The 13751-nt window shown below is 44.8% G+C and overlaps 1 protein-coding gene across 1 annotated transcript; it reads right to left on the bottom strand.

The window, feature by feature from the left end:
* Positions 1-11140: 11140 nt before the first annotated feature.
* Positions 11141-12507, bottom strand: LOC133832525 (uncharacterized mitochondrial protein AtMg00810-like). The gene is made up of 2 exons (XM_062262859.1): positions 12442-12507; positions 11141-12301 (listed from the first exon to the last, which is right to left on the bottom strand). Exons 1-2 carry the CDS (start codon positions 12505-12507, stop codon positions 11141-11143), a joined length of 1227 nt encoding a protein of 408 aa, XP_062118843.1.
* Between the last annotated feature and the right edge of the window lie 1244 nt (positions 12508-13751).

Raw genomic sequence — 13751 nt, 5'->3', positions numbered from 1 at the left:
ATTCCTTAAGGCAGGCCCGTATCCGCCATCTTGAGCACATGGCTGAACTTAGGCGTAAAATTTGGGTGGTGGAGAGCGAAATTGACTCGGTGTCGAGAGGAGACGGAGCACCTTTCCCCCCAGACCTTAGTGACCATGTAGCGAGCCTTAGGGTGACCCTTTTAGAGTTGCAGAGGGAGTTGGAGCTTATGGAGGGACACCTTCCACCTGAGCCCTCTATCCCATACTCGCCTGATGACTGTCATGGGGTTGCTTCCGCTTCTCTTCAGCCCTTACTCTCGATTTTTCCTAGCATAGCGCTTCCGCAGTCGCTCCCCCAATGGAAGACTCTTGCTAGGAAGAAAAAATGGAGGGTCAAGTGTTCTATCTCTTTCTTACCTTTTTCTTTTGGTTTTGCAGAAATGCCGAGGGCACGACGACAGGTAGCCTCCCATGAACCAGACGATGTTCCTTTACTGGCATCCGAACTGGTGTCGCATGTGTCCGAGAACAGACTGAGGGAAATTGTGCATCAATATCGTGTTCCCCCGGAGTACGCTCTATACACTCCTTTGGAGACATGCCGGGCCAACTGCCCCAAGACCGGTTATGTGGCCCTTAGCGAGCACATCCTGAAAGCAGGTGGTACCATCCCGCTACACCCGTTCTTTGTTGTGGTCCTCAACTACTTCGACCTGGCACCGCTTCAGCTGGCACCCAATGGCTGGCTGACTTTGAGCTGCCTTTTCGTTGCGTTTATGAAACTATTTGAATGCGCTCCTACGGCAAAAGAGGTGTATTTCCTCTACAACCTCATGCCTACTCCCAAGTCAAAGGGCTTTTACTATTTGCAAAAAGCCAACAACGAGGCCTCTTTGATAGAGGGCTCGGTGTCCAACCCGGGGTCCTGGAAGCAGGACTTTTTCTTCGTGGAAGGCCCCCTCTCTGTCCGCGAAGACTTCCGGGCCACTCCCAGTAAGTACCCTAAGCATCACTTTCTCTCTTTTACTTTCTTGCAACTTATTGTTTCATGACTTACGTTCATATCGACCATGGCGTGTATTATGCAGAGCAATTTGCCGAACCCACAACCGTCGGGTCGGAAGCGAGATATCTGAGGAAGTTTCTCAACATTGACCCTGATATGAAAAAGGTGGTGTACTTATTCACCATGAAGAATCTGAACCTCCATAAATTGTCCCCTGTCTCAGACCCCATGTTGTTGTGGACCATCTCTGGGTCCAAGAAGATGAAGGGGGATTGGCCGAGCCTTGCCCAGCTGACGATGAGGCTAAGGAAGAGCTGGAGGAAGCCCCCCTTGACCGCGGGGGACCTCACCAGCTGCCTCCATCTTCTGGGGGATGCCCTCCATGTGCCTCTTATGATCCAGACATAGCCCTTCATTTTCAAGACCAGCAGGCCATTCTGGGGTGTTTTTTTTGCCCTAACCTTGAGGGCTATGACGCCTTCACTCAGGCTCCTCTCGACCCTGGACCATCGGGGACTTATTTCGCCGATCTTCCAGAGCCTCCCTCTGATCTACTGGGGCCTCACTTTTCCACTTTTCTCGCGCCCCTCCCATTTCGGTGAGTGGGTCGTCTGTCCTCGTCCAGCTAGGTGCCCCCGGTGTGGATGGGGAGCCCTGGATGTCTCGGATGGCGACGTCTTACGGGCAGCGATACGTCCAACTTGCCTCGGGCCTCCCCGTATCTGACTGGAACGGTCTTGGGAATGTTGCTCTGTCGGACCTTGGGGAAAACCTAAGGCGCACCATGACTTGGGTGAGTTCCTGCACCTCGCGTCGGCCCTATTATGTATAGATGTACATGCATATATTTTTTGTTTTTGTTACTTATTGTTGCTGTTGTTAACTTTCTTGTGCAGGCCTATACTATGGCTCTGCGGTTTGCTGACTCGGCTGGCAATCTCTCCGTGTCCTGCACCGAGAGGGACCGTCTCGCAGCACGGGCTCAGGAGCTCGAGAGAGAGCTTAATGAAACCAAGCATAAATTGACAAGGGTTCAGACCAAACTTGCCAACTCGTTAAAAAAGAGGAAGAAAGTGGTTGCCAAGGCCTCGAAGCTGCAGGACACGGTTACCAAGCTAGAGAGTGAGCTCCAGGGTGCCCAGGCTACCGTGGCTGCACAGGCGAGGGTCTCTTCCCTAGAGATCGATCTTGAAGCTGCTAGAGCTGAGGTTGCTGCGTCGCAGGAGAGGGTTGCCTCTTTAGAAGCGGAGAGGGCGACTACTGAGCATAGGTCTATAGAGCGCGCCCTCTATGGTGTATGGAGGTAGGACCCTAACTTCGACTTCTCCTCCTTTGGCGAGTATGTCGTGGCCCGGGCGGCTGGGTGGAGCGGCCCGGGCAGGAGGCCCTGAGGTTGCTATTTCATTTCCTCTGCCAGCCAGCCCGCTGTAGATGTATGCTTATTTGAGCCGTTGTAATATTATCGTTATTACTATTTTTCTTTTGTAAATATTGTCATGTCCTTAAGACTCCCTTTTTTAATGTATATATACATATGTGGTTATTTATCTCTTATTACACTGCATTTTAGGCCCTTTTGAGCCTGTATGATGGGGTTTGGCAGGTTCCCCTCTTTTATTTACTAGGCTGGAGGTCCTTCGGAGCCCATGTGAAAGGGTTCAATGGGACCTCTTTTGGTGCGTCTTGATTACTTTTATAAGGATATTTTGACCCCTTGGGTCCTAGCTATCCTTTTATATAATCTTGCGTGCGCTTATTATTTTTTGCGAGAAGCGTCCTTCTCGTCGTTATTCATAGTACTATTTTTGCAAGGGTCTCTTTTAGGACCCTTTTTGGCTAGACGGCTTGGTGGCCGCTCTAGACTTATTATTGCTGTTACTATACTTTTTTTTTTTTTTTGTAAGACCCTTTGGCCCCCTTGATGTTCACAAGGGTAGCTAATCCTTGTGAACCCAAGGGATGCCTTGTAAGGTCCTCTCCCTGTTTTATACATATAAGGACTTCGCTTAAGGCCCTGATACAAGGGGTTCTTTTGGGATCATGGTCCCTTTTAAGGTCCTTCTGATAGAGGGTCCTTTTTAGGATTCTGGTGCAAGGGGCCATTTTTGGATCCTCCTATTTGCTGGGGGGTCCTTTTTAGGCTCCTCTTGTTTAAGGATCCCTTTTTTTTTTTTTTTTGCTTGCTATATGTCGTTACCTCCTGTCCTGCCCCCCAAGTGTTTGGTGAAATTTATTTCGGCAGGCACTTTGGTTGATGCCCGCATAGAGAAGAAAAACAACATGCGAAGTTGCAAACCGTTTCATTCATAGCATGTGGTTTACAACGACATATTTAAAGAAGGGTTACATCTAACTGGGAGGTTACCTAGGTAGCCTCTTTGGTTCTTACTTACTATGCTAACATAATAAGGAACAAACTAAACATAGGTCCTATTTGCACCAGGGGTCGAAGCCCCACTAGTAACATTTCTCGAGGTGCTCCATAACTCGTGGGTCCAGTTCGTGTGGGTCGCACCTTCATACACAACCATTGCCATCGGCACTGATGGTTTTGTGGCTGTGCGGAGGGACATGTTATAGCATTCCCTTTCTTCCTTCTGCTCCCCTTTCATGCATGCTACTCCCCCAGGGGTTGGGAATTTCATGGCTAGGTGATACACAGAAGTTATTTCCTTCAATTTTCCTAGAGAGGGTCTCCCTAATACCGCGTTGAAGGCTGAGGCGCAATCCACCACGACAAAGTTTTCCATTATGGTGGTTTGCTTGGGTTGTTCCCCCATGGTGAGGGCTAATTCAATCGCACCTAGGGGCTGTATCGAGTCCCCTGTGAATCCATAAAGGGAGGAATTGCAGGGCTTCAAGTGTCGGATGCTCAGTCCCATTTTCTCCAAAGCGGGGCGATGCAAGATGTCCACAGAGCTTCCAATATCCACTAGGACTCGATGTACTCTCATGTTCGCAAGCTGGACAGTTAGCACCAGGGGGTCATTATGAGGGAAATGCACCCCCTGTGCGTCTTCTTCAGTGAAAGTTATTGAGTCATTCTCGCCCTTGAAACTCTTCGGGGGGCGTTCCAAACGCATGGTGGAGGACTTTGTCTAGCCTCCTTGGCGTATTTGTCTCGTCCCTTCCTTGAATCGCCTCCGAATCTTGGTCCTCCAAATATGGTCCTGACCTCTCCCTATATTTCTGGAGCCACCTCTCGCGCCCACGGTGGGGACGCTCCTTCTTCTGGCCTCTGGTTCTCCTTGTGCACGTACCTGCCCAAATGTCCCCTGCAAATGAGCTCCTCGATTTCCACCTTCAAATGGTTGCATTCTGCGGTGGTTTGGCCGACATCCTTGTGATACTGGCAATACCTGCTGGGGTCTCTTTTGGACCAGTCTTTTTTCATTGGCGGGGGCCTTTTGAAAGGGACCCAGTTTTCATTCGCAACGAAAATATGCTCCCTCGCATGGGTGAGGTAAGTGTAAAAGGTGTAGAGGCCCTGTAGGCGCTCCTCAGAGCGTTGATGCTTCCGGGGTCGATCGTCTCTTGTTCCCTCATAAACCCCCTTCTTCTTTGCACCGCTTGGGTTCTCTCCGGCCTTGAGGTTCTCGTGGCCATCCTCCACGCGAATGTATTTTTGTGCCCGCTCGTAGAAATCATCCAAGTCTGTGACCTCCCTCTTGAGCATGTTATCCCATAACTTGCTTCCTGGGCGTACTCCAGCTGTGATGGAAATTTTTAGCTCTCGGCGGGTCAGGCTCCCTACTTTAGCTGCCTCCATATTGAACCTGTGAATATAGCTCTTCAGACTCTCATTTTCTCCTTGCTTCACATTCGCGAGGCTGGTGCCTGGCATCGTGTAGTCTCGCACGGCGTGGTGTTGCTGGAGGAATTCATCAGAAAGCTATTGCCAAGATCTGATGGACCCCGGTCTAAGTCTTTTGAACCATTTGTACGCAGGTCCTCTCAAGGTGACAGCAAAGCAGTGGCATCTGGCTCCGCTGGCAATTCCCCTCAACTTCATCAGGTCGTTAAATGTATCTAGATGGTATTTTGGATTTGTGCTTCCTTAGTAGGGGGTCATATGGGGCTCCTTAAAATTGGCAGGGAGCTGGATGGCTTGGATCTCCCTAACGAAGGGTGACTCATGGTCGAACTCTTCCTCAGCAGCTTGACCTCCAGAGGCGGTGGCAATCTTGCTTCGCAGGCTTCTCATTTCTGTGCCCAGGTCTTGTCTCCTCTTGCTTAGAGAGTCCCTTAAAGCGGACGGGTCAAGATCCCCCTTTCCTTTGCCCTCTCGAGGCGCCATAGGGGGCGTGGTCCTTTCACCTGCCCTCTTTTTGTTAAGCTCCTCCCATAAGTCTGAGGGTGCTCTCTTAGAGGTGACCTCATCCTCGTTGCGAAGGGTCGCGTTGGTCTTCGGCTCTGGTTTATGGGCCTGCTTTGGTGGCTCAGGATGTTCGCGTTTCTTTGTTCGGGAGGTGTTATTGGTGGAGTGTCGAGTCCTCCCATCGTCTACTGGAACGGTGGTCTCTACCCCCTCACGACCTTTCTCTTTTCTCTTGGGCAAGGTCACGTTCGACTTACCTTGCAATAGGCCATTCAGCACCTCTTGCATATTCTCCAGGGTAGTCTCCAACCTTTGGTTCTTATGGTGCAGCTCACATATTTCTTCTTCATAGAATCGAGATTTAGAACTCGAGCTCACGGAATGGACCCGGGGGTGCTTATCATGTCTATGCGTTGAGGGGCCTGGGTCCTGCCGGCTGGAGTTCGGTACTTGTGGCGGTTTAGGAGACGGAAACTCGTTTGCATTTCCTGACGGTGCCCTTGGATGACTCTCTCCGGGAGGGACGACCGGTGACGTGACCTCTCTATCACCCTCGTGAACTTCAGGGTCCCTTGGGGGCTCTACATCTCTGGGTGGAGGAGGGTCCTTCATGGAGGCCTTCACCTGGACTCCGTTAAGGTGGACCTCCACCTCTCGTGGTTCCGTGAGTCGCTTTGAACGTCTCGGCATTTCTCCTTGCCGAAAGTAATGGTAGAACAGTAGCTTGGTACTTAGGTTCCCATACACGGCGCCAAACTGTTGACGGTGAGAACTCGTCAACTAAGTTAAGTTGGAAAAAATTGCAAAATAAAGATTATCAATAGAAAAGTCTTAGAAATTTAAGTATCAACTCCAAGAACAATTGCAGAAGAACAATGATGAAATCAGTTTTTCATTCACTATGGTGCACTTGCCACAGCAAATTTTCCAACCCCCTTCCAAATGGAAGTGGAGTTTATTTTATAGTGGGCTCTAATGGCCCCTGATACAATGTGGTCCAGGGGACCAGGTAGTACGTCAGTACACTGTCAGGTGAGTGGTCTCAGGGGTAGTGGTGTCTGCTCCAGTACATGGTCAAGGTTGGTGGGTGCACCTCCACTTTAGTACTTGATCGTGCTTCCACTACCTGCTTGGTATGGGTGTCAGAGGAGTGGCTGGTGAGGACAACGGAAGGTACTTCGCTCGTACCACCACTACTTATCTGATGTGAGTACTATGTCTGTACTCTAACTCCCTTTTAGTTCATCAGTGGACTCCGTACCTATAGGAAAAAGGGTGCCTTGTATCTAAAGGTCGCTCTCGTGTAGCCATGAGCAAGATAAGTGTGTGGGAGTCGAGCCCCGCTGGTGACACCTTCCTTAGAAAATAGAGAAGGGCCTCATCAGCAGGGCACATGCTTATTCCATAGAGGCGCGTCTTGCGAGACGGTGCGTGGGGCCTAGGCATGGCCGAGACACGGCCTCGCGGGTCACACGGGCGCCTCACGAGATGGTTATGTGCAGCTGGCTAAATGGAGTCTCGTGCCTGGGCATGGGCGAGGTGTGGCCTTGCGGGGCCTCGCGTGGCCGAGGCGAGATGGCAGCGCGCAGCTGGAGATATGGGGCCTCGCGCCTGGGCATGGGTGAGGCGTGGTCGAGGTGAGATGGCGGCGCGCAGCTAGAGAAATAGGGCCTCGCGTGGGCGCGCCGCAGAGCGAGGCGTGGCTTGCGTGGGCGCACCATGGAGCGAGGCGGGGACCTTCCTCGAGCGCGTCGCGGAGAGAGGCGGGGCTCGCGTGGGCGCACCGTGGAGCGAGGCGGGGGCCTCGCGCAGGGCACGCAGAGGAGCCTCGCGTGACTCCTCGGATCTCCTGATGCATTTTTATTGAGGCCTCTTATGAGACATGGGTTGAGGGAAAAATATTGGGTTGCTTGAACTGTCTGGGGCTAATGAGGATCGACCTCCATATTTTCCCTTGGTGGAATTTGAGCATCCACAGTTTACTATTAGTAATTTTGATTATTTATGTTTGGAAACTTATTTCTTATTTTGCATGACATTTATTTCTTTTATTAATAAAGTAGTTATTATTTAAAGAAATTATCTATTTACTTGTTATGCAAATGCTTTGGGATAAAAAAAATTTACATACTTATTATGAATGACAAACTATCAATAATTCTGAATTATTTAAAACAGCTAATCCTAGATCTATTAAACGACAAAAGACTGATTCCGATAGTGAAACATATCTGTGGCACTTGAGATTGGGCCATATTGGTCTAGACAGAATAAACAGGATTGTAAAGAATGGTCCTTTAAGAGAACTATCTATTGGATCTCTCCCTGTTTGTGAATCATGTCTAGAAGGAAAAATGACCAAGAGACCTTTCTCTGCTAAAGGTTCAAGAGCCACAGAACCACTTCAGCTAGTACATACGGATGTTTACAGTCCACTTAATGTACAAGCAAGAGGAGGTTATGAATACTTCGTAACTTTCATTGACGATTATTCAAGATATGGTTACCTATACTTAATGCAAAGAAAATCTAAAACTTTTGGAAAGTTCAAACAATTTCAAGCAGAAGCTGAAAAGAAATTAGGTAAATCACTTAAAGCTCTTCGATCTGATCGAGGAGGAGAGTACTTGGATTTTGAATTGGAGGACCATCTGCGTGAGCATGGCATTCAATCCCAACTCACAACACCTGGAACGCCATGAAAAAATGGTGTTTCAGAAAGACGGAACAGAATGTTATTAGATATGGTAAGATCAATGATGAGTTTCTCATCATTACCACTGTCATTCTGGGGCTATGCAATTCAATGTGCTCTATACATATTGAATGTTGTTCCATCTAAGTCTATCCCAAAGACACCCATAGAATTATGGAATGGTTGTAAACCTAGTTTACACCATTTTCAAATTTGGGGGTGTCCTGCACACGTGCTTAAAGGAAAGACCGGGAAGTTGGAATCACGCTCTGAAGTGTGCATGTTTGTGGGATATTCCAAAGAGACTAGAGGTGGAATTTTCTATATTCCAAAAGAAAATAAAACATTTGTATCGACAAATGCAACTTTTCTTGAACATGACTATGTTAATAACCACAAACCTCGCAGTATGGTTGTTCTGGAGGAGATGGTCTCAAATGAAGTTGCAAAGTCACCAACAACAACCAATGAAAGATGGCAAGAGGAAACTGCTAGTTCTAGTTAGAATAGTAGAGAACCTCATCGTAGTGGGAGGGTTAGTAAGCAACCCACACACTATGTACACAAAGTTCAAATGCTTGTGTTTGATACAAACAAAGACGATCCATTAACATTTAAAGATGCAATGAATGATTCTGACAAGGACAAATGGCAAGAAGTCATGAACCAAGAAATGGAATTGATGTATTCCAATTTTGTCTGAGTTCTTGAAGATCCACTTGAGAATATCAAACCCATTGGTTGCAAGTGGATATTCAAGAAGAAAAGAGGAGCGGATGGGAAAGTAGAGACTTTCAAAGCAAGGCTTGTAGCCAAAGGTTACACATAGAAAGAAGGGGTTGACTATTAAGAAACCTTTTCTCCTGTAGCCATGCTAAAATCCATTTGTATACTCTTGTCAATAGCTACGTGCATGGATTATGAGATTTGGCAAATGGATGTCAAAACAACTTTTTTGAATGGCTTCCTTGACGAAACCATTTACATGTCTCAACCAGAAGGGTTCAAATTAAAAGGTCAAGAGCAAAAGGTTTGCAAGATTCTTAGGTCAATTTATGGACTCAAACAAGCCTCTAGATCCTGGAATCTTAGATTTGATGACACAATTAAAACGTTTGGTTTTGAACAAAACGTTGACGAACCTTGTGTCTATAAACAAATCAAAGATGGTGTAGTAGTATTCCTCATTCTTTACGTTGATGATATAATACTGATTGGAAATGACGTAACATCATTATCAAAGGTAAAGAACTGGTTAGGTGAACAATTCCAAATGAAAGATTTGGGAGAAGCCAAGTATGTCCTGGGCAGTAAGATCCTTAGAGAAAGACAGAACAAAACTTTGGCACTCTCTCAAGCAACTTATATTGATAAGGTGCTAGAACGCTTTAATATGCAAAACTCCAAAAAAGGTGATATGCCAACAAGTTCTGGAGTATTCCTTTCCAAGGAGCAGTGTCCCAAAACACCTCAGGAAGAGGAAGACATGAGACAGTATCCCTATGCCTCAGTAGTAGGCAGTCTGATGTACGCCATGTTGTGTACAAGACCTGACATTTGTTACGCAGTAGGGATAGTCAACCGTTATCAATCTAATCCTGGATTGAGTCATTCGACTGCAGTGAAGAATATTCTCAAGTATCTTAGAAATACTAGAGATTATATGCTTGTATATTCAGGTGGAGACCTGAACCCCACTGGTTACACTGATTCTGATTTTCAATCAGACAGAGATAGTTGGAAATTGACTTTTGGGTCAATGTTTACTCTTGGAGGAGGAGCGGTAGTCTAGCGAAGTATTAAACAAACCAGCATTGCAGACTCCACCATGGAAGTCAAGTATATAGCAGCTTGTGAAGCAGCTTAAGGAAGATGTGTGGCTCAAAAAGTTCTATTTCGATCTGGAAGTAGTACCAGATGTGGATAAGCCACTAGTCATGTACTGTGACAATATTGGGGCAGTAGCTAACTCAAAGGAACTACAGAGTCACAAGAGGTGAAAGCACATCGAGAGGAAGTATCACTTGCTAAGAGAGATAGTTCTTCGAGGAGAAGTTGCAGTTATGAAGATAGCTTCAGAGTATAATCTTGTAGATCCTTTCACAAAGACTTTATCCATAAAATCTTATTACCCAATATCCGGGTAATGTGTTAAATACCCAATATACCCCTTGACTCACTCCTAGTCAAGTAGAGGTCCTGTTGTGACTTTCTCATTAGCTTACTCCCTAGGATCGCCTCGTGCTGAGTAATCCAAACATATCCACATAGTAAGGTAGTACCACACACATATGCCAAATATACCCATAATGGACCAAATTACGGAAATTACTCAATTAATCATAAATAATCCCACATGCATATTTAATACACCAAAACATGCATATCAAGTCATATTATAATATAACTCACATATTTACATATTGATACACATATATATCACATAATTTGTCATCTTTACCCCCTAATTAAGGCCCTAAGCCTTATTAGGAAATTTTGGACGTTACAGAAACCTAAGGTGTCTCTTTCTCAAAGTTGATCTCAAAGTTCCTATAAAATCAAGAGACTTGTAAGAAAAAAATTATATGATTGAATCCCACAAGAAATTAAGTCAAAAATTACCGTCGAGAGATGCTCTACGCTAGTCAAAACCTAGAGAACAAGTTTTTTTCTTTTTTCTTCCTCTCTTCTCTCTATTTTTTGAAAATGATGATTAGGTACAAATGAAAAGGTAAACACTCCCCTCAACCCCTTAGCCATTAAGTAGTTTCTAAATTTTTAATTTACATCAGCCAATTCCCTCTCTTTTGGTTCCATGACTGAAACTACCAGTTAAAACACTAATAATGTGCTGAAATCTTATTCAAACCACTTAACCATGATCATAAACTCTTTAATAACTTTATTAGTCTTAATAGCTACCCTTAACCGCCCATTATATTCTTAAAAAGTAATTTAATAATTTTCTAATTAATCACTGTGATAGCAGAAAGGAAATTGAGAAAGAATTATGTTCAATCTTTATTATCAAGAAAAGGTTATTACAAGTGATGATATATCAGCTAGTATATAAGACAAGCTGTAAAACAGAATAACAGAACTATAACTAACTGTCATAACTAATCCTATGCTAAACATAACAAAAAAGGAATTAGTACAGCTAATTATCTCTGACAGCCCCCCTCAAACTAAGTGTGGAGGCTGAGACAACACTTAGTTTGTCTCTAAGCAAGGAAAAATGGGAGCTGGAGATAGGCTTTGTTAAACAGTCAGCAATTTGATGGTCAGCTGGTACATGATGCACTTGAATCTGTCTTTGAAGCACTTTGTCCCATACATGAAGAACTGGATTAGCAGCCAACATGACAAAACTGAGATTGTCACACCAAATAGAAGGAAGACCAACCACAAAAACATGTAACTCCGTAAGGAGTGACTGAATCCAAGAAATTTCAGACACAACAGTAGCAAGGCTATGAAATTCTGCTTCTGTGGAGGAACGAGATATGGTACTCTGCTTCTTGGATTGCCAAGCAATAAGGTTGTCACCAAGATAGACACAGAACGTAGTAGTGGAACGCCTATCATCAGGATCAGATGCCCAATCAGCATCATAGAAAGCTTCTAAGGACAGAGTTGCAGTTGGACGCAAGTGTAAGCCAAAATCTAAGGTACCAGCCAAGTACCTTAAAATTCTTTTGATAGCAACCCAATGAGATTGCAGGGGAGAATGCATAAACTGGCAGACCTTGTTAACACTATAAGCAAGATCAGGTTGAGTAATCGTAGCATACTGTAAACCACCTACAATACACCAATAAAGCGTAGGATCAAGAACCGGATCACTACCATAGGATGAGAGACGAAGACCACTATTCATAGGAGTACTTTGAGTTTTAACACCTTCCATTTCAGCTTTACAAAGGAGATCTTGCAAATATTTTCTTTGAGATAAGAGTATACCATCTGATGTCTGAAGGACCTGGATACCCAAGAAATAGTCAACAACACCAAGATCCTTTAAGGCAAATGCATGACTGAGATCATGAACCAAAGAAGTAACCAGTTTATCACTGCTGCCAACCACCAAAATGTCATCAACATAAACCAGGACATAAGTGGTATGAGTAAAAGTAGCACGAATAAACAAGGAGTGGTCTACTTTAGCTGAGACAAAACCAAAACCAGTGAGAGCATTAGACAGCTTTTCAAACCATGCTCTTGGTGCTTGCTTTAATCCATATAAAGCTTTGTGAAGTTTGCACACCTTGGTTGGAGAGGATGAATTTATGAACCCTGGTGGTTGAATCATGTAAATGTCCTAATTCAAATCACCATTTAAGAACGCATTATTGACATCAAGTTGCCTAACTTTCAAACCTTTGGAAATGGCTAGAGTAAGGACTACTCTAATTGTCACTGGTTTTACAACTGGACTAAAAGTCTCACTATAGTCAAAACCTGTTTGTTGGTGGAAGCCTTTGTCCACAAGTCTCGCTTTGTACTTAGAGATAGAACCATCGACATTTTCTTTAACTCGAAACACCCATTTGCAACCAATGGGGGATCAACCAGGAGGTAAATCAACCAAACTCCAGGTATTATTGCTTTGTAAAGCTTCAAACTCAGTGTGCATAGCAGTTTTCCATTGTGGAGTTGAAAGAGCAGCTTTAACTGAGGAAGGCTCAAGAGTGGCAGCAAGGACCCGTGGTTTTTGAATGCCTGACTTGGCCCAAGTTTGCATAGGATGAGTATTAGGAACATCTGCATTACAATCATTAGTAGAAATAGGTATAATAGAATGTGCACAATCATTAGTAACATTATGGCCAGAACATGGACTAACTGACTCAGGTTGAGTATGAGAAGGAGATACTGGAGCAGATGGTAAAGAGGCTGAAGGGATAGAAATATTAGTGAGAGGTTGTGAATTAGTTGAAGAACTCGGATTGGACACTGAAGTAGCTGGTGTTGGGAAGGACAGACTAGAAAGAACATGTGGAGATGCAGATGTTCGGAACTGAGAATTTATAACAGAGGAACACTGGCCAGCATTTAAAGGAGCAGCATGTGAATAAGGAAAGGCAAACTCATCAAATAAAACATCTCTAGAAATGTAAACTTTACCATCTTTAGCCAAACATTTGTAGCCCTTATGTGTGAGACTATATCCAGCAAAGACACATGGAATAGATCGATATTGCAACTTATGTTTATTATAGGGCCTTAAATTTGGATAGCACAAGCAGCCAAACACTTTCAACATGGAATAATCCAGTTTTATATGAAACAAAAGCTCAAGTGGAGAGACATATCCTAAGAGAGGGGTAGGCATTCTATTTATGAGAAACACTGTTGTGCGAAAAGCTTCATCCCAATACTTTAATGGCATAGAAGATTGAGCTAAGAGAGTTAACCCAGTCTCCACTATGTGTCTATGCTTCCTTTCCACCACACCATTTTGCTCATGAGTGTGAGGGCAGGACACACGATGAATAATCCCAGAGGATTGAAGTAAATTAGTAAATGCATGATATTCACCCCCTAGTCAGTTTGGATAGCTTTAATTGGTGTCCCTAGTTGAAGCTTTACTTGTGCTTTAAAGCTAGTGAAAGTGGGTAAGGCTTCAGATTTTTTTCGAAGCATGTATGTCCAAGTGTGCCTGGAATAAGCATCAACAAAACAAATGTAATACTTATAGCCACTAGCAAAGCTATGAGGTGATGGACCCCATAGATCCGAGTGTAAGAGTTGCAATGGTTCTGTATGAA

This window comes from Humulus lupulus, chromosome 4, assembly GCF_963169125.1.
Source record: "Humulus lupulus chromosome 4, drHumLupu1.1, whole genome shotgun sequence".
Classification (NCBI taxonomy): Eukaryota; Viridiplantae; Streptophyta; class Magnoliopsida; order Rosales; family Cannabaceae; genus Humulus; species Humulus lupulus.
Note: the sequence above shows the minus strand (reverse complement) of the source record. Positions and strands in the feature narration are given on the sequence as shown.